This window comes from Coffea arabica, chromosome 2e, assembly GCF_036785885.1.
Source record: "Coffea arabica cultivar ET-39 chromosome 2e, Coffea Arabica ET-39 HiFi, whole genome shotgun sequence".
Classification (NCBI taxonomy): Eukaryota; Viridiplantae; Streptophyta; class Magnoliopsida; order Gentianales; family Rubiaceae; genus Coffea; species Coffea arabica.
In genome coordinates this window covers 20,379,422-20,397,924 of record NC_092313.1, presented here as the reverse complement: position 1 = coordinate 20,397,924, position 18,503 = coordinate 20,379,422, and the positions used below count along the sequence as shown (strand labels likewise).

The 18,503-nt window shown below is 36.3% G+C and overlaps 3 protein-coding genes across 5 annotated transcripts; all 3 read right to left on the bottom strand.

The window, feature by feature from the left end:
* LOC113731854 (uncharacterized) lies at positions 1-6,170 on the bottom strand. Of its 3 annotated transcripts, XM_027257327.2 has the most exons (5): positions 5,985-6,170; positions 5,602-5,804; positions 4,105-4,317; positions 624-843; positions 1-442 (listed from the first exon to the last, which is right to left on the bottom strand). In XM_027257327.2, the coding sequence occupies exons 2-5, from the start codon at positions 5,736-5,738 to the stop codon at positions 176-178; spliced, it is 837 nt and encodes a 278-aa protein (XP_027113128.2). In that variant the 5' UTR covers positions 5,739-5,804; positions 5,985-6,170; the 3' UTR covers positions 1-175. The 3 variants fall into 3 exon arrangements, with proteins under 3 accessions (XP_027113128.2, XP_027113129.2, XP_027113130.2); XM_027257328.2 differs by lacking the exons at positions 5,602-5,804; positions 5,985-6,170 and adding an exon at positions 4,438-5,600; XM_027257329.2 differs by lacking the exons at positions 5,602-5,804; positions 5,985-6,170 and adding an exon at positions 4,723-5,600.
* A 2,335-nt stretch (positions 6,171-8,505) lies between these two features.
* LOC113731853 (ankyrin repeat domain-containing protein 2B) lies at positions 8,506-14,639 on the bottom strand. Its single transcript, XM_027257326.2, has 9 exons — positions 14,450-14,639; positions 14,049-14,160; positions 12,471-12,616; positions 11,278-11,490; positions 10,989-11,137; positions 10,452-10,617; positions 10,139-10,231; positions 9,097-9,236; positions 8,506-9,011 (listed from the first exon to the last, which is right to left on the bottom strand). Exons 1-9 carry the CDS (start codon positions 14,456-14,458, stop codon positions 8,912-8,914), a joined length of 1,128 nt encoding a protein of 375 aa, XP_027113127.1. The 5' UTR covers positions 14,459-14,639; the 3' UTR covers positions 8,506-8,911.
* Positions 14,640-16,396: 1,757 nt separating this feature from the next.
* LOC113731852 (uncharacterized) lies at positions 16,397-17,529 on the bottom strand. The gene is made up of 2 exons (XM_027257325.2): positions 17,415-17,529; positions 16,397-17,330 (listed from the first exon to the last, which is right to left on the bottom strand). Exon 2 carries the CDS (start codon positions 17,263-17,265, stop codon positions 16,816-16,818), a length of 450 nt encoding a protein of 149 aa, XP_027113126.1. The 5' UTR covers positions 17,266-17,330; positions 17,415-17,529; the 3' UTR covers positions 16,397-16,815.
* Between the last annotated feature and the right edge of the window lie 974 nt (positions 17,530-18,503).

Sequence of the window (18,503 nt, the reverse complement as noted above, 5' to 3'; positions counted from 1 at the left end):
TTGACAACAAACTAAATGAACAGATTAATAAGACAACAAACCCTGTACCATCATGAGATTTCCTATTACAATGCAAGCTTCCACTTGTAGCTGCTAAATGCAAAAAGTTGTCAAGAAAATCGAATAACAAAATTTCTACAAGACCTTCCAACCTAAAGAAGACGACAACTCCGTATCATTTCAAACCCAAGGCAAAGGACAGCTTTGGCCTCGAATTGTTCTTGCCAAGCACTTTAATCTGCTTCGCTCGTTCTTCCTCCTCTTGCTGTTTTTTCCTTCGCATGGCCTCTTCTTTCTGTCTTTGAAGCTCTTCCAGTTTGCGATACCTTTCCTCTTCTCTTCGCTCCTGCTCTAAAGCTCCCCTCCTCTGCGCTACTTCCACCTTTCTTCTGTTCTCTTCCAGCATTCTTTCCAGCTCTTCTTTCTCTTTGCGGCCTTGTTCCTACACACATATGTACGTAAATTTAGACTCTAAACTAGATCAAACAGCAGCAAGTTCATATACATATAACCTTGTAGACAGAAACCATGGAGATAGAAAGGCATTGACGCAACATCGTCAACATACTCTTTAAGATGGTAAAAAAACCCCTGGAGATGGAAGGAATCTAGAAGTTTCTTACCTCTTTTTGTCTAGCTGCAATAAGAGCTGCTTCCTTCTCCTTTTCAAGTTGAACAGCAACTTCCTCAACTAGTTTCTTCCGACCTTCCTCCCGTCGCCTCTGAATTTCAACCCTAATCTCCTCAGAGTCCAAGCTTTCTTTCACTTGCTTTTGAATTGCTTCTTCTACCCTCTTTGCAGTTTCTTCTTCTACTAGCTTCAGTTCTGCCTCCTGTTGACGCCTGTAAGAAAACAAAAGTGAAGTTAAGTGGGGAGATGCCTGTGTGCCGGAGCAAGACATAAAATTTTCCTTTATTAATCATAATAAATAGAAAGGGCCTTATCTGCAAAGAACTACAAGCTTCCTTTCCAGTTACTTTTAATTTTCTGGTTAACAGCAGAAATATCAAACAACATTAATTTAGAAAATCACCACCTTTTCTTTCTCCTTAGTTTACAACTAAAATGAATGACAGACTAACCTCCTTGTCGAGAAAGGCACTAAATATATATGCTTATGCTTTAAAAGCATACCTCTAACTGATTCCTGATCCAAACAATGAGTTTCAAAACTGGCGAACAGTAGATAAAGCAGGCAGCCAATTTGCATCAAAATAAACAATTACAGCAGAAACTTCCTTCAAATTACCCTGTGAAGAAGAATGTCAAGTAAACTGTGGCAATTTCAAAATCACCATAATATCTCAGCCCTCATATTAAAAAGCAAACTCAAAAGTTGTTAGAATATATAATGATGATCTTGGACATACACTTGAGCACACTAAGGCAAAGACAAAAGACCTGGCAGCCTATTAGATTTTAGCTTCACACGTGCACAAGCACAGACACAAACAATTGAAGTGAGAAAGGAGGGAACCAATCTTGTCTGAAAAGAACAGATTCCAGGACAAAATCCAGAAAGCCCCCAACTAAGCCACAATAAAGTAAAACTAGGTTTCTGTCCACGTTCTGCTCATGATAATCAAATAAATCCCCATCCGCTATCCATTTTCTACTATTGTCACAACATTCAAAAGAGTAAAACCTTGATAATTTTAATACAGGGAAATGAGCATAGATCAGAATATGGCTAGTCAGCAGATGTCAAATGCTCAGAAATCAGATAAATTAGAGAAGATCGAGCAACCCTGTAGGATGCACGACAAATTAAGACAACGAATACAGGTACGTATGAACAAGAATAAATATACAACTAAAGCTCCACAAAATGAAAACACTAGCAATTACAACCTCTGTTCAACTAAAGCTCAAATATACGAGTCATCAAATGTCACACACCAAGAGGAAACGGGGAAGTAGCAGGCCTAATAGCACAGCAACAGTTGCTAAACTTAGATGCAAGGAACAAATTATGCAAGAAGAGAAAGCAAAAATCAATCAAAGGTATTGAGATCAAACTAATAAATGTGCAGGCCAGATGCTTGAATAGAAGGGAAAAGAAGCCCTTTCCAGCAGAAAGATATTCTAATCATGAAAGTAATTAATATCATTTAACATTTGATAGTTATATATGCATGGCTGCTGCAATTTATAATTTAATCATCTGAAAAATGACCACTAACCACAGAAGTATTCAGGATGAATCTGCTTGAGCTAGATAGCAGAAGCGAAAGGTAAAGCAGTCACGTTTCTTCCTCTTAGACAAGTAGTAGCAGACAGCACCAACAGTGTATGTTGGAGAAATTTTATCACAGTCCAGACCAACTCCTTGGTGAGCCTAGTAGCTGATCTTTGACCAATGAAAATGCACTAAATAAGATTGTGGAGCCCCCCTAATTCCACATTAAATACAATCCAAATAAGATTGGGGGTTCTTTATTTGTCCAGTCAGTGCTAATTCATTGGTCAAAGACCAACTACTAGGCTTGCCAAGTTGGTATGGACTGTAATAAAATTTGTGTATCTTGAGTAATTGGAGAAATATCTCAAGACAAATGTTAGCTGACTTTCTAAATACAATTAATGATCAAGACAAATGAGAGACTACTGCTTGGCATCGAATATTTGGAATGTGAACAAAAATAAGAAAAGAGAAAAATGTCATTTTGCCAGTTTGCTGCAGTCGTATGTACTGTGTCACAAATTAGCTGCAAGAACTGAACCTGAACCTTAAATTTGATAATTGACACTTGGTGAAATGGTATTGTTTGTTCTCTATTGGGTTTCTATTTCTTGGTTTGCACAGAGTTAAGGAATCGACATGAAGTGATTCCAAATTTGTATTGAGTAAACGCCCACTCAATGAAATCAAACCTACCATCTATGAAGTTAGCCATTTCCGAAAGTTTGGTGGTTTTCAATCCATACTCTCACTTGGTTCCTGGGTATATTTAGAATAGGAAAAGGAAAATAACAGATAAGACCATGCAGCTCCCAGTCTCCTCAGCTCTCCTGCCCCTCACCCTGAATTGACTGATAAAGAAAAAAAAATTCATGAAGATCTGACTTGTGCTTGTGGTTTGAGGGGATTTGTGTGGATTATGGGCCATGGAGGTTATTGACATATCTTGTGGAGGTTCCGGTACAACAGTAAGTTCGAATATATACAGACCAAAAGGTCCAATATATTTTTTTAAAAAAAATTCAAGCTTGGAAAGAGTTCAAGGGTAGGTGTACCAAGAAGCTGACAGAAATTCAGGGTGTCACCGGTCATGTAAAAAAGACCTATACTCTTATCCATTGCAGTATGTGTAAACATCTTGTGTTATTTTGCCTAAACTGAATACATCTCCTCACATTATTTGATTTCCATCCCATTATTTGAACCAAGCAACATCTGAAGTTAACTCGTAACCGAGTCACAACATACTTTAAAGAGTAAAGTACAGGTATTCCCCTTTGTTTTGGATGGCATATAATTTCATGCAACTTCAGCATCCACATGACCAAATCTTTCAATCAAAATGAAGCAAAAGAAGCAAAGTCAAAAAAGAAAATACATGTGTGTGTGTGTGTTCCCACCTAACAACACACTCAAACACCATTCTGAGATGGTGGTTTGATGATTAATGAGTATCGTTAGACACTTAGGATATCCATTGATTCCCCCATCTTATTCTTTTCCCTTCAGGGAAACCATTAATATAAGTCTTGAATCAAAGAGTTTACACCTTACCAATTGTATGCTCGAATATTAGACACAGAGCCACGAAAATTAAGGAAAGGTGAGACAGTTTCACACATTTGAACAACATGCAGTCATCACAGGATACAAGAAGTACATACACACTTAATGAGGATCTAACTCCATGACAGAGTCATCTTAACAAGACACATATTCAAAACTACAAGAAGAAAGGCTAAACTTCCAAAGAACTTACAGCATGCAGAAACATATATTCACAACTTATGGATGAAGAAATGATTCAATAAAATGCTTTTTTAACAACAAACCCCCATTAGAAATAACTAAATGCTCCCATGTACAGACTGGGAAAAAATGAAAAAAAAAAAACATGAATGGATATAAAGAACAGTTATACCTTTTCTTTTCTTCTTCCTCTTTTCTTAATTTTTCACTAATATCTTTCTGCTCCTTTATACCAACACTAACACCGGGAGATGCACTGAGTGAGATACTTCTAGTTCTTTGTCTTTTGTGTCGCCTTGGTGTTGGAGAGGGACTTTTACGTCGTCTTGGGGTAGGGGAACGACTTTTCCGTTGTCGAGAGGACATCGAACGACTTTGTCTTCTTCTGTGTAACAAAATAGAATACTTGAACATCAAACTAAGATATTAAGTGCCACTTATTATACAATATTGCATCATACAAACTCGCCATAGTATGGAATAAAAATTAAACATGTACAGTTACCTCATTAATTGATATTAAACTGACTGCTCCATCTTTTACCATAAGATACTGCTAATGTCACAAACAAGCAACAGGAGGACACCCATCGCCACCCATCACCTGCTAACTTCCCATATCAAAGGGAAGCCATGGTTTCTTTTTTAAATTTAAATTTTCACGCCAAGAAGACAAGTAGTGTGTGACTCATGTTTTAATAGACTTTTCCCAAACTCCCCCAAGTCAGATCTTTTAATCTCTAAAAGAGAAAGAAAGGAGAGTGTACAACAGGTGTAGTCCAATAACTACCTTTCACACTAATCGAGCAACTTATATACTCAAGATGAAGGAGCAAGAGTTGAAGAAGTATGACAGCCATCAACTACAAGCACATAGAGTATCAAATTGCGGACAGATGGTTGACAATTCTCATATGCAGCATCACAGCACGAAGCAATAGCAGAAATCACAGATCTTGACGTAATATAAGAGTCTGCTGGTGAGTTGTTGCAGATATATGACCATTTGCTGAAGGAATATAACATGAATTACTACAGAAGACTAGTGGTTCATCCACCAATGTGCTTCTCAGACATAACAGAAGTTTAACAAATCGAAAAGAATGATCCTTCAAAAGAATGGTCCCTTGCTCTCACAATCTCATGTTCAGCAAGTGTGGAGAATACAGATCAAATCTACACTACCCAAATATCTTTGCAGTCCTTCAAAAATGAAGCTTTCAGGAAGTAATGGTTGCAACTTGCATCATTGCGACAAATCAACCTAAACATTCTCCATTCGAGCCTTTATATGAGTGTAATGAAGAGAACTATGTAATTGAAAGTTACATATTCACAAGGAGGGGAAATATCCACTTCAACTGCAATTTGATTTGGGTTTTGTTTAAATATAATGACAAGATAATCAACCCAATATCTCCAATTTGACAAAATTTTTATACCACAGTACACCAAAAAGTCCTAATTCTGAAGCTGCAAAATATATCTTCGACACGAAAAAGGCGCAGACAAGCAATCAATACTTTAACGGATCAAGACACGAACATCACAAGCCTGAATAAACTGTAATTGATTCAACAGAGACATAAAAAAAGGTGAGTCTTAAACATCTGTGAGTAATAAATGCACAGACACACACACACACAGAGTCCGAGCAATCGGGTATCACCTGCTGTGAGAGTAAGGTGATCGGCTTCTATCCCTCCGACCACTCCTCCGGCTATACCTATGCCCCACGGGCGACGGCGACGGCGAATACCTCCGCCGATACGAAGGTGACCTCGATAAATCCCTCTCTCTCCCCATCTCCTCCTTCAACCTCAATAATTGATTAATTAATTAATCAATTACCTGCCATAACGCAACTATCACCTATCCAAAAACACCCAAAAAAATGTTAAACAACAAATTTAAATTATGGTCACATCTAGTATAGTTATTGATCTGGATATTTTCTTTAGGGGAAACGGACGAGTTAGTAATTGTGACAAGTTTAAGTTGGAAAATTAGTAATTTAATGGATCTGTGAGAGTATAACATAAGTATACAAACCCTAGAAATTGAGAGACGAATTGCAGATAAGTAATTTGTCGTATTTCCTGCGAAAAGCTTTTGAGGTCGGAATAGAATATGACGATAATAACGAAAATTATACCGGAGATTGATATTTTAGTTGTATGAGAATTTGGTTTGAGAGGAGGGCAGGAGTAAACAAAGGGAGGCTGATAAAAACATTTATACCGAAGAAGTACGGAGCATACAGACGAAAGACCGGTTTTTCACTCGATTGGTTCGACCAATCGTCCTAACCCCGGGTGTCCAGTGAAACTTAAACAAAGAAGAGGACAAATGATTTTTTTTTTTTTGTAAATAACTTGCAGTGTATACACTATCATCGTTGAATTCATGATATGCGTGCAAAAGTTAAATTTTAAAGTCAAATTTTATATAGTTGTCATTAATCCAATACTAATAACGTATACACTGTTAATGTAGGAAAGATTAATCCTTTTTTTTTAAGGATCTAATAAAGGCCTAAGATATTACTTCAATACAATCGCTTGTGCCTCTGGTAAGATTAAAAGGAAAATCAAATCATTTTTTCCCATTATATGCGCAGTTCAAATAAGCATGCTTATAAGCAGGTGAACTAATACTATCGATAAGACTTTAATTTGGTGGTGAATTAACTGAAGTTAAATTATTAAGAGGTAGAGGCTCTGGTTCAGGACTTACGAGTTTTGAGTTAAACTTCCTTTCATATTAGTTTTTATCGAGTTGTAATCTATTAATATTGATTTTTTATTGTAGTTACATGATGTAATTTTATTTTTCTACAAAAAAAATAGTTTGATTTATTAAGAAAAATGGTCACATTGGCACTTAAGCTATAGGTATAATGGGGAAGGGTTTGGGTTGGATGGTAAGAAAGAAATGATTATAAGTAAGAAATTTTTGGCTCAAAATCTTCCACTTTAAAAAGGGTATAGCTATAATTATATGGATTAATCTTTCCAACAACTAAGCAAAATTTGAATTTGAAATTCTTTACACACATGTCATGAATCCAACGGGGACAGTGTATACACTGTCAGTGTATATAAGATTTACTCTAATTATATATGACAAACAAATCCATTTAACTAAATTTACCCATACCAGCCCGTGAATAGTTGGATATTGGTATTTTAAATTTTTGTATATGGATATAAATGGATTGAATAATCCACCAAACCCAATTAACCCATTTAAAATTGTTCTCACCAAGCCTTCTCTCTTCCCCCACCTATTTAAAAGAAATTTGAGGCCTGCGTTTGATTATTGAACTCATTGTTGGAGACTTTTATGCATTAACATTGTTGAAACCTTGTATACAATGAATTGTTTTATTTTTCAACATTAACAAATATTTGATGCATTTTTGACACAGATAGATATCCTACTTTTTTTTTTCAGATTCTTCATTTTGGCATGATATTAATTACTTTTGTTTCATTATTATTATTATTTATTGGTTTTATCTTATCATTTTATATTCTCATAGTTTGTTAACTTGCTCATTTTTCAACATTACCAATTTATCACAAGTTTTAACCTTCTTTCCTACCTTTCCAAAATAAAATTTTAAATTTACACATGGAAAAAAATGCTAGAAGTTCAAAGTTTTTGGATTAAGTTTTTATGTTAACTTTCATATTACTTAGTTCAAATTTTTATATTCTTATTGTTCAATTATTAAATAATATGTAATTTTGCGACATAGGGCACGGATGGAAAAAAATTGGTAATTAGGATTATTGAGCATTATAAGCAAATATTTAAAACGAATGATGTGCGCAAAGAGTGGTATAAATTGATAATTTAGTTTGCAAAAATGAATTTAAATCAGTTTACAAAAAAGTAAAATAAATGAGTTATAAATGAATAATTGGGTTATCCAACTCATTTTTTGACTTATCAATTTATATCCATCTAATTAAATAAATATAAATAGGTTGATTCACTTATATCTATTACCAATTTCAACCCGTTCAAAGTGCCCAAGTCACCTATTTAATTCCTAAAAAAAAAAAAAAAAAAAAAAAGAAGGGAGCCCTAGCTCCTAGGTGCTCTGTCAAAAATGAATTTATGGGCTATGCACATGCCGAGCTCTCACTATGATGCAGGGCATATAATTACCTCTTTTTAATCATAATCGTTTTTTATGAGAAAATTGCAATAAATAGTCATCTGTTACAAAACATAATATATGACCCACTTTTACGCCATTGGCTTTCGGTGGAAAAGTAAATCATAAATAGTAACCAGTGGATATTTTATTTAGACCGTAGTTGAAAGTTCATTTAAAGGATCGGGAACATTCGAATCCCCTTTCATACTCGTGTTATTGTATCATATATGCCTTTCCTTTCGCGTATCGTTCAGATTGCAGAAATGCATCCTCCTCCACACTTTTATCATTTTATCATTTGCCTTTCCTTTTGGGTATTGTTTTAGGACTGTAGAAATGCAGCCTGTGCAGGGCAAAGAGGCAAAGCAGAAATTCCGCGTCTTGCCAATGCAGAAATCGAAGTTAAATTAAGCTATGATACGTGATATTATTGCATTTTCTCGCCATCCCCATTTGGATGCAGGAGAAAAATAGTAGTACAAGCAAAGCCTTTGATGACCACATGCCTAAAATTCACAATACACTGCACAGGAGCAGCCTATTTTCAGCATTTTTCCAGATATCACACCCAACGGCTCAGGTGCTATTTGCCGACCACATAAAAGGAAGCGGACAAGATATTAAGTACCCCAGATACTATCAATTATGTGCGTAATATGTGGAGGAAACGGTAAAAATAATGATCATACAGAAGCAAATGGAAAAATTACATGAAGTCGGGACGACAGCCTCTCAAAATACATAGGGCTAACACAATCACACCCTGATAGACGGAAAAGCTCAAGTACCTCACGTCTATATTCCAAGTTTATAGAAAAGCATCCTTCTCGAGCAGCTTAAGTACCTCATGCTGGTTATTCAGTTTAGCAACATCAATGGGAGTCTTTCCATCCAAGTTTTGGAGAGTGCTGTGAAATGAAAGAATTGGGATTAAGCTAGCTTGACAGAAATTAAAAGCAGCAGCAGATTGTAAACTAGATGGACTATGCTTACACAGCAGCTCCATGCTCCAGCAGGAGTTGAACACACTCTTTCCTGCCATAACCTGCTGCATAATGAAGAGCAGTGTTCTTATTCTTATCCAAAGCATCCACCTTTGCACCAGCCTCGAGAAGAACTTGTGCACACTTCACCTGCACAGTTAAACAAAAAAAATTTAAAGTTTCTTCATGAGTCTAACAGGACTTGCATCAAGAGACACGTTAAGAAGGTAAAGAATTATATCAGAAGGATGCCCTAAGAAACATAAAGATGATGAAATCGTTAAACACATAATATTAATAAACAAACTCTTGAACTAAAAGAAATTTGAAGAGTTCATGAAAGGAAGAAAATCCATTTGTGAGAGAGATTTTGGCTTTACATTTTGTAGCCAAAACAGGGAAGCAATACAATCTTGAAGAATGTCAAAAAAACCGACATAAACAAATCATTTTGACTATAACAACCGCATATCTACTTCACAGAAATAAATCAGAATAGTAAGTCATAAACTTTAGTTATTCAGCACAACTAAAGGCGAACTAGGACAACGACACAATCACACCACAATGGGTACCTGAAACAAAATGATAAATGACCATGGAGCTCACCAAGAAGAGACAAAATCTTCAGGACGAAACTGAATACACATTACGTAGCATCTAACCATGTAAAGCAAGAGGTGTGCTTTTGGTGTGATCATTATGTGATTCCAAATTCCAAAGATACCCAGTTAATATCCATTTCCCCTTCTTCCCACCATGACCTTCAATACAATAAGTTCCTATAAACTTCCGTTACAAGATTGTATATTTTCAAAACAAGTACACCCATAGACTAGGCTACAACCAATAGTGATTTATGAGCAAGCATCCATACACCATACAGCACATAGAATTAGTTCTTATATCTAGACTGCAGATTCAGCTAAATATTCTGCTCACAAGAGTTATCTAAAGCTCAAACAAACACATCCAGTCAGCAGAGTATGCTGGTGACATGCAACAATAGAGAAGTTACAGAATTACCACTTGGATCTTTTTAAAACTTTTACCTCTCCATAACCACAAGCAAAATGCAATGCTGTTCTTCCTTCTGAATCTTCTTCATCTTTATCAGCACCCGCAGCAAGTGCGTTCTTCAAACGCTAGAAATTTCATAAAGAAAACTAATTATAGTTTTATAAATTACTTATATCAAATAAAAACATGTTAAAAATAGTAGAATTACGAGCTTCTGCACCTCAAAGATTAAGATCAAAATGAGCATTGAGAGATCTAGTCACAAAGATAGAGACAAAAATTGACGAGTTCCTAAAATATCCAGTAGTTTCTTCACTAAGAAAATAAAAATAAACTTTGTCTTACGTCTACATCACCAATACTAGCAGTATGATGAACAATAGATTCATCTTCATTTGCTTCCTCTGCTTCATCTGGCTCTGCATTGTCAGCAGAGGAACCTGGTTCTCCAGCAACAGCAAAACCCATTGCTTCACCCAACTTCTGTAGAACCTCCTTATCATTCCAATACCTGTACAACAGGAACAAATTCAGTACTTTAAATGCCAAGAAATGCAGTGACCCCACGATGCAAAAGAGCTCCAAGCCAGTAAATGGAAAGCAAAATGCCAAACTGTAGTTTTCAGACATTACTGCTCAGAAATAGTCCTTATGCCCTTAAGCCCTGTTGTTGTTAATATAGCAACAAGCTTTCAAGAAAGGTTTACACACTATTTCGTATATGGATCTCTTAGTCAGATGAATAGGCTTTCAAAAAAAGGGTAAAAAGAGCCAAATCAACAACATTTCTAGTCTTGGCATTACATAAAATAATTACACGATATTTATTGAATATAAGATTCCACGGATGATGGCAAAAGTCATAAAGACCAAGTATAAGACCTCATCATTGCAGCTGGACCTCCTGTCTCTATCTCATCCAAAATAGGCTTCAAAGAAGGATCCTCCTTGATGCGTGACATTCGTTCTTCAAGCTGGTCTTTGTGAACTGGATTGGTCAAATTCTCAAGCATGCCGGACATAGATGGATCCTGAATTCATATTCCATAAAACAGCAATAGTAAATGAAATGTCAGAATCAGGTCCATTGTAGAGCATACTCTATTTTAATGCTGTTCTTCCTATAAACATATATTCATGAAGCACCAACATAAAGTAAATTGGCACAAACCTGCATTAAAGCATTGCCAAGCCGCTCAGCCATTGTCATAAATTGTGGATTTTGCATAACTTGCTGCATTGTAGTGTAGTATTGCTGTGTATCAAACTGAGGGGTACCCTCATCCACTGACGCACCCTGAAAGGTCTTCTGAAGCTGCTCTGCCATTTGATTAAAAGAAGGGTCCTTTGCAATCTGTTCGGCTAATTCTTTGATGCTCGGGTCCTATAGTTGTCACATTACCGGGGTTTCAGAAAGCAATATTAAATAACTACATTTACCATTTACAATTGCTGATGCAGTAATATAACGTATGAGGAAAACTAGATAGGTAGGTTGTGAACCTTATTGACAAGTCACAGAATGTTCATTCCAGGGAAAAAGCTAAAAGAGTTTTGTATCCACAGACAAATCTGTATAGTGCTACAAAATGAAATACTACAACTTGATGAAAAGAGAAGCCTGAAAATCTATCAACCATTGAAGGATAGATAGACAGACAGAATAAGAAGCCAAACTCATATCATGATTGAACACTTCATAGAGAGACAACAGCCTCATAAATTAAAATGAAGATACAGGGTATGACTTGAGCCCTATGTTCATTTTCAACTGAAAACTAAGTAGTCAGCAATTTCTTCTGTATAGATTGGATTTACAAGAGAATAGCTACCATGACATGTAATGTAGTAGGAAAAACAAAAATTCAGGACTGGACAACAGAGACAAAGCCAACCATCAGAGAGAAAGGCATGGGTAAACATGTTTAGAATTTTTTTCTTACAAACATCATCAAAAACATCCATAACTTAGTACTTGGGAGTCAAAACAGCACCATGGATATGTCACCATGAGCCATAAGGACATAAATCAAATGTTACACAAGAATATTTAAAGCATATTTGGAAGATATCCAAGTCAGTGCACTTAAAAAATGTTTTAACTGGGTACCCAGAATAAAATTCTATGTTAAAAAGCAACCAGATCCATCCTCAATATATGTTTCCCATAATGAAAGTTCCAGGTTTCAGATTCCAGCCACACATTGACCTTAATGTGGATGTCAATTTCATTGTCATTTTCCATGAATTATTAAAAAATAAGTTTGTTTAGCAACTGACAAGAAGAGTGTCAAGCTATGGTGCACTCAACATGTAATGATACAATTACTATTCAACTCAAAAAGACATGCCGAAAAGAATTACATTTAGTAGGCCCGTCATTGCAGAGAAATCGAAAGGATTTTGTAGCGGCACTCCAGCTGCAGAGGTTGTAGAACTCTGTTCTGATTGTGTCTCCACAGAGGTTGATTCAGAACTACGTTTATTCTCCATGGCACCAGCCTTTTCTTCTGATTTTTTTTTGGGGGGGGGGGGGGGAAGAGAATACATAATTTTCTTCAGAGATGATTTAAATTTAGAGATTGAAGATATCAGAATTTAGCAGAAAGTGCAAGATAAACCCTCAAATGGACATATAGCTTAGAAAACTGGTTGGATAAAATGTTAAATCACTTTCAAAAGCAAACAGCAGCAAGCCACATGTAGCAGACTGCTTGGCCCACCACCTCCTCTCCCCTCTTGCGAGAGAGAGAGAGAGAGAGAGAGATATCAAACTTATAATTAGCTTGGAATGCTACATCTTGTCTCATCCTTCCATGCATCCATCACACTTTTCACATTTAGAACGGTGATGGAATGCCAATTAAGGAACAGACAACTGTAACACAAAGAAAGTTACATGCCACTAGAAGATGAAACCTCAGTCTGTTCTCATGTGCAGAATTATTTTGAAAAGAGTTACACCTTATGAACGCGTTTTTTCTTTTCATTTTTAAAGATAAAAAAGAAAAACCTTATTGCCTGCTATTGTCACCATTGCTTTACATTGAAATGTTACAAAATTATGGTGGCCCTAACGCACTACGAGAACTCTTTGTACTCTTTTCCACTGTTGTTTTGTAGGTCCCAGATCTCATAGATGGATATGACTAGGAAATATGTGTGCACAAATGTATTACTATCTAGATCCCCTCAAAGTTCCTAGAAACAAACAATAAGCAGCTGAATTTCAGAATTCTCATCTCAGATTGCTGTTCAGTGTTGACTCACTTCCCATCACCAACATGTTACTAAAGCTTTTAGGTTTCTAAGAAGAACCATCGACATGTTGCAAAGCAGATCAAGGTCTTCCAACAGTTCTTACTTTCTAAGCAACCAAAGCTTTCCCAAAACTGAATGATATGCTTCAGATGATCATGCTGACATCATCTGGTGATACCACCAAACTTGGCCTTCGATGGTCATCATACCCAGTCAATCATAATACTACTTGACACCGTCCATTTCTCAATGGGAAAATAAACCAGGAGTTGACCAATGGACAACAATTTCACTACATCTGGAAGTCTCGTTGTAAGGCATATTGCAGCTAGGGACAAATTTGACAAGTATAACCATTTGATCTAAATCAACTCACAACCTGAAAGAGCACACAATCTTGCATCCAAACCTTGAAAATGACTGCCAAATGGCGCACCTTTTCGACAAATTAAGCTGAATGGCAATTGACAAAAAAGTAAAAAGCAAATAGCGGAAATCTAACAATTCTTCCCCTAATGGCAACTGCCGGAAGTTGCAAACGAGTTGACTATAACCTTCACAACCTTATACACTTTATCTCCCGGCTCCGATATGAATCAATTATGAACATAAATAAAACACACACGAAGGACACGTATATGTGACTTCAGGAATAAAAATACGGATAGAACGAGCGAGTACCAGCTGCTGGTGAAGGAGCATCCTTAGCCTTCGACGGTGCTGGAGCATCTACAACCTCTGGGGAAGCTGGAGCATCAATAACCTTTGGCGGTGCGGGAGCATCTTTAACCTCCTGCAAAATTCAGGTAAAAAAATTTTCAAAAAAGGTAAAGTAATCAATATATTAATTATTGACTACTTAATTTAATCTATAGTCATCGACAAAATAAAATAAATAATAATATAGACAAAACTCGGAACGAAAACACCGGAAAAAAAAACCCATAAAACTCGAGCAACTGATTTACTAGCTTCCTACTCCCACTCGATTGAATTATATGCAATTATCTGCTCTGCGATTAACAAGGAGAAATTAAGCGAGTTATTGCAAAATTACTGAAAAATTTTGAAAAGAAAAGCACCTCAGACATGGCTTGAGAGATTGGAGAGAGATGTGGAAGTTCCTTGCTTGCTGTGAAGGAAGACTGGAAGAGGATGATATACAAGCGAGACGGAGAAAGAGAGAGGAAGTGTGTGATTGAAGAGTGATTTGGGAGTGAACGAAACAAAAGGGTTTTTGGTTTGAGTGAATTGTGATAAAATGTGTACACGGGGCTGCCCGGGTTGCTAAACAACAAAGGACTCTGAGAGTTTTAGTGGGCCATCTTAATCCTCATCCCTCCCGAGAAATGAATGGCCGTGATTTCTCGTTTAGTAACGATTTTGTGATTTTTGGGACCTTCTTGTTGGGCCGTTGGATAACATTTCGCATTTAAGTTTGGGAGTGCGCAACTGTTTACACGACCCAGTTGTGGCTCTTTTGGGCCTTCTTGATAGGCCAATCAGTTCCCAGGTGAAGTTGCATGAAAATTTTGTTGCGAATTATTTGCAGAAGATAAAAATTGTCTCAAACTATTTCACAAAATATTCACGGATCGATAATCAACTACAGCTTTCTAATAATGAAGATGAAGAAAAATTGCTCCTGACGATTGCCCTGCTTTGTAAATCGTTTTTGGATTCTGTGCACCAAATCGGCCCTTCTTTTTCTTTTTCTGAAGACCATTGTCTAAAGGGAGACCCTTGCCTAATTTAGCAAAACAACCTATTCAAAATAATTACTATAACATTTTTTTGTGATATGATGTATATTAAATAAAGAATATATTTATGATACAAGTAAAATAATATTTTAAAATTTTTTGTTTGGATAGAGTATTGTTTGAAATATTATTTGGAATAATTACTGTAGTACTTTTTGTAATGTGATGTATGTGAAATAAAAAAGTGGATTAAAAAATGTGTTTATGATGCAAGCAAAATATTATTTGAAAAAATTTACTATCGAAATTTGATATCCAAACATCCATATTGAGTCACAGACATATGTATGGAAAACACTGCCACTAACTCATCTCCTTTTCTTGTTGTCAAGCGAATTACAGATCACTTCTTGTTGGGATGTGAAAAATTCTTGCTGTACTTGGCCAGTTACGAAAGCAATTTCAGTGCTGGGTCCTGCTCTGGTGTTAACCACTTAAAGAACTTATGGTGGATGCACTCATCATTTGTGCAAGTGACAATAGTATCTGCAATCTGACCATAATCCCAAGTCGTTCTCAGAAAGCAAGCATCAACCATTATGATGCTTTTGCATAAATTTGAATCCATATACAAGACTAATCCTAATTGCCATCATCTTGATGTATTGCAGTATCTGATGCATGTAATCACTGTCATTTATGCAGATTTCCATCAAGCTCAATGAAATGATCATTGTTCTTTCTCAAGAAACATACATTGAATGAGCTTCTATGTCTGGATATATATTTCTTCCAAGGTTCAATTGTGAACCAGAATCAAACAAGATACTCATAATTTTCCATGCAGATTAGGAAGGCTCTGGAAGTCCAACATTCACTGCTTCAGAATCGGTCTTAGCTGCCAACTAGAAGGAGGCTTTTAGGGTGCATGGTTAATTCTCTTCAGTGGAGACACCAAGTAAAAAGGAGGGTAGAGAGCAAAAGATGTCGCTCCTCGGTAATTCTTCTGAGAAAAAGCATAGACAAAGATAGCAACCATGCCAAATGCAAATTTCACGGGAAGATTGAGCACTAACTGGAATCAAATATAGGATCATCGCAACCATGCTGAACTTGGGACTGCGACAAGTGATCATTGCTTGAAACAGACGATTTAGAGCTTTCTTTATTCAGAGTGATTATCTTGGGATAAATTATAGGTTTAGATCCTCTTACATTATTGTGAAACAAATAAAATCAGAGAGATTGTAAACTTTCTAGACATAAAAGGACCTGGGAATTGTGACCCAAATTCTAAATTTGAGCATCAACAAGCACTTCAGGAACTTTGAGGTGAAGACTTTCTTCATTAGCCATGACAAACTTCTGTCGCCGAGTGAAAACATAAGATCACACATTTAAGCAATAAAAGGTTTTCTCTACCACTTGCTTTCTTTCCCACTGGGTAATAAACAGTTTACAGGTTCACTAATCCTAATAGCCAAGTAGATTCAATGGACGAAAATACCCAGAAATATTCAAATATTCAAAGGAGTTAATATCCTTCTACTGGAGCATCTTTTATCAGATGATGACAAAACAGACTGTAAATCATGATATCAGTAAGATTATTACCAATGTCAGGAGCACAATCAAACCAATTCTTAGATCCATTGAAAGGGATCTAGCCAGGTACTAGTGTATTGTCGCTGGAAAGTCCAAAAGCCACCAACAATTAACAGGGAGCAGAGAAAATGATAATTGACCTAAGATGGATGAACCTTTTTATATTTAGAAGAAAGGGCTTTCATCGCTGATTTCATTGATGCAGTAGCTGAGTTCATTGCAGCTTCAATATACTTCTTGGAAGCATTTGTAGCTGCTTTTTCCAAAGACCTTCCCATCTTCCTTGCACTTTCAGCCACATTAACTAAGCTATCATATTCAGCCTGGCAAGCCCTGTTCATTTCCTCCTCGAACCGACGAAATTCCTCCATGGCACTCTCCATGACAGAGTCAAGATATTCCTCAGCTTCTTCCACGCAACTCTCAGCTTCTTGCACTTCTTTTTCCTGTTCAAGCTCCATGGCCGCCCAGGCCTTGTAGGACTCCAGTTCGAAGAGCCTCATGAGATCTTCTATTGTAGATGGATCAAAGTTCTTGTCTTGAAGAGCCTCATCGGAGAGAATTGTGAACTGATAAATCAGAGCTTCCATTCCTTGAATCAGGGGCGGAGATGATCAACCGGTGATGGCCCTGTTGATGGCTGGCTTGGTTTTACCTGAGGAGAAAAGGTGAGCAGTGAGTGAGTGGAAAGAGAATCATATATATTAAGGGCCGCATCCAATACTACCACTATACTTACAGCCACATGACTTTGTCTGTGTGGAGAAAATTGAACAGAAAGATCACTTTCCAACGGTACGCTATCTCATGCCATTATTTTGGGTTCTTATCTCATTTCTGCTCCTATTGTAAGATTGCCCTTTTTGACAATTTGAACGTTTATTGCAATGCTGCAGAAAGTACATCATACTTGCAATTACAGATTATTTTTCCCTTCTTCTGAGGACACAAATAAGTGAAATTTTTAGAGAAAAATGCAGTTTTGGTATCCAAATTTTGATACATGAGCGTTTTTAGTCCCCAAACTTTGAACAAAAGCAAATTTGGTACCCATTCTTTCAACTTTTGAGCATATTTAGTATCCTTAATAATTTTTTCCCAAATTTCTACTGAAAAGAGTCATGTGATAGTCGCATGTTCGGCGACTATTTTATAAAGAATGCCAAAAAATTAAGATAAAATATCTTTTTGACACTAAGCACCAAGTCTGAGGACTAAATTTTATTGTAGCACCAAGTCTGAGGACTATTTTTTGGTATTTTTTATACAATAATTGTCTAAACTGTGATTATCACATGATTCTTTCCGGTTACAATTTGGAAAAAATAGCTCAAGAGTACTAAATATGTTTAAAAGTTGAAAGATTGGATACTAGATTTACTTTTATGCAAAGTTTAGGAACTAAAATCACTCATGTGTCAAAGTTTAGATATCAAAACAACTTTTTTTTTTCTAATTTTTAAGTGCATGATTGAATTGGATATAGCTTAGTTAATTCTTTTCTACCTATGTACTGCACCGTTTACAACAAGATTTACTGTAAATTAGAATATGCCCCACCATTCTACTATCATTGAGGAAAGTAAAGAAATAAAAAACCAAAGAAGTGTATGCCTTTTAACAGAAGGAAAAATTGCAAGTGTTACAAGGAGATAGGTTCATTAGGACTGATTCTGAAGAAGAAAATACGTGCAAATTGGTTGGCGTATCCTTTTCTGCATCTTTTCCATGTAGCTACATTTTTCCTTTTTCTATGGATTTGGGTAAGATTATCCCTTTCATAGTTGGGGAATCTAGATTACTGCTGGTAGGGTGGGCCAGTAGGAGC

Excerpts from the sequence above, each read along its gene's own strand:
- LOC113731854 (XM_027257327.2), bottom strand. The coding sequence starts at position 5,738 with ATGGGGAGAGAGAGGGATTTATCGAGGTCACCTTCGTATCGGCGGAGG. Across the intron at positions 4,318-5,601 it reads TCACCTTACTCTCACAGCAG|AAGAAGACAAAGTCGTTCGA; the intron begins GTGATACCCGAT and ends TTTGTTACACAG. Across the intron at positions 844-4,104 it reads GAGGAAGAAGAAAAGAAAAG|GCGTCAACAGGAGGCAGAAC; the intron begins GTATAACTGTTC and ends GTTTTCTTACAG.
- LOC113731852 (XM_027257325.2), bottom strand. The coding sequence starts at position 17,265 with ATGGAAGCTCTGATTTATCAGTTCACAATTCTCTCCGATGAGGCTCTT.
- LOC113731853 (XM_027257326.2), bottom strand. Across the intron at positions 12,617-14,048 it reads TGCTCCTTCACCAGCAGCTG|AAGAAAAGGCTGGTGCCATG; the intron begins GTACTCGCTCGT and ends AAAAAAAATCAG. Across the intron at positions 9,012-9,096 it reads CTGGAGCATGGAGCTGCTGT|CACTCTCCAAAACTTGGATG; the intron begins GTAAGCATAGTC and ends TTCATTTCACAG.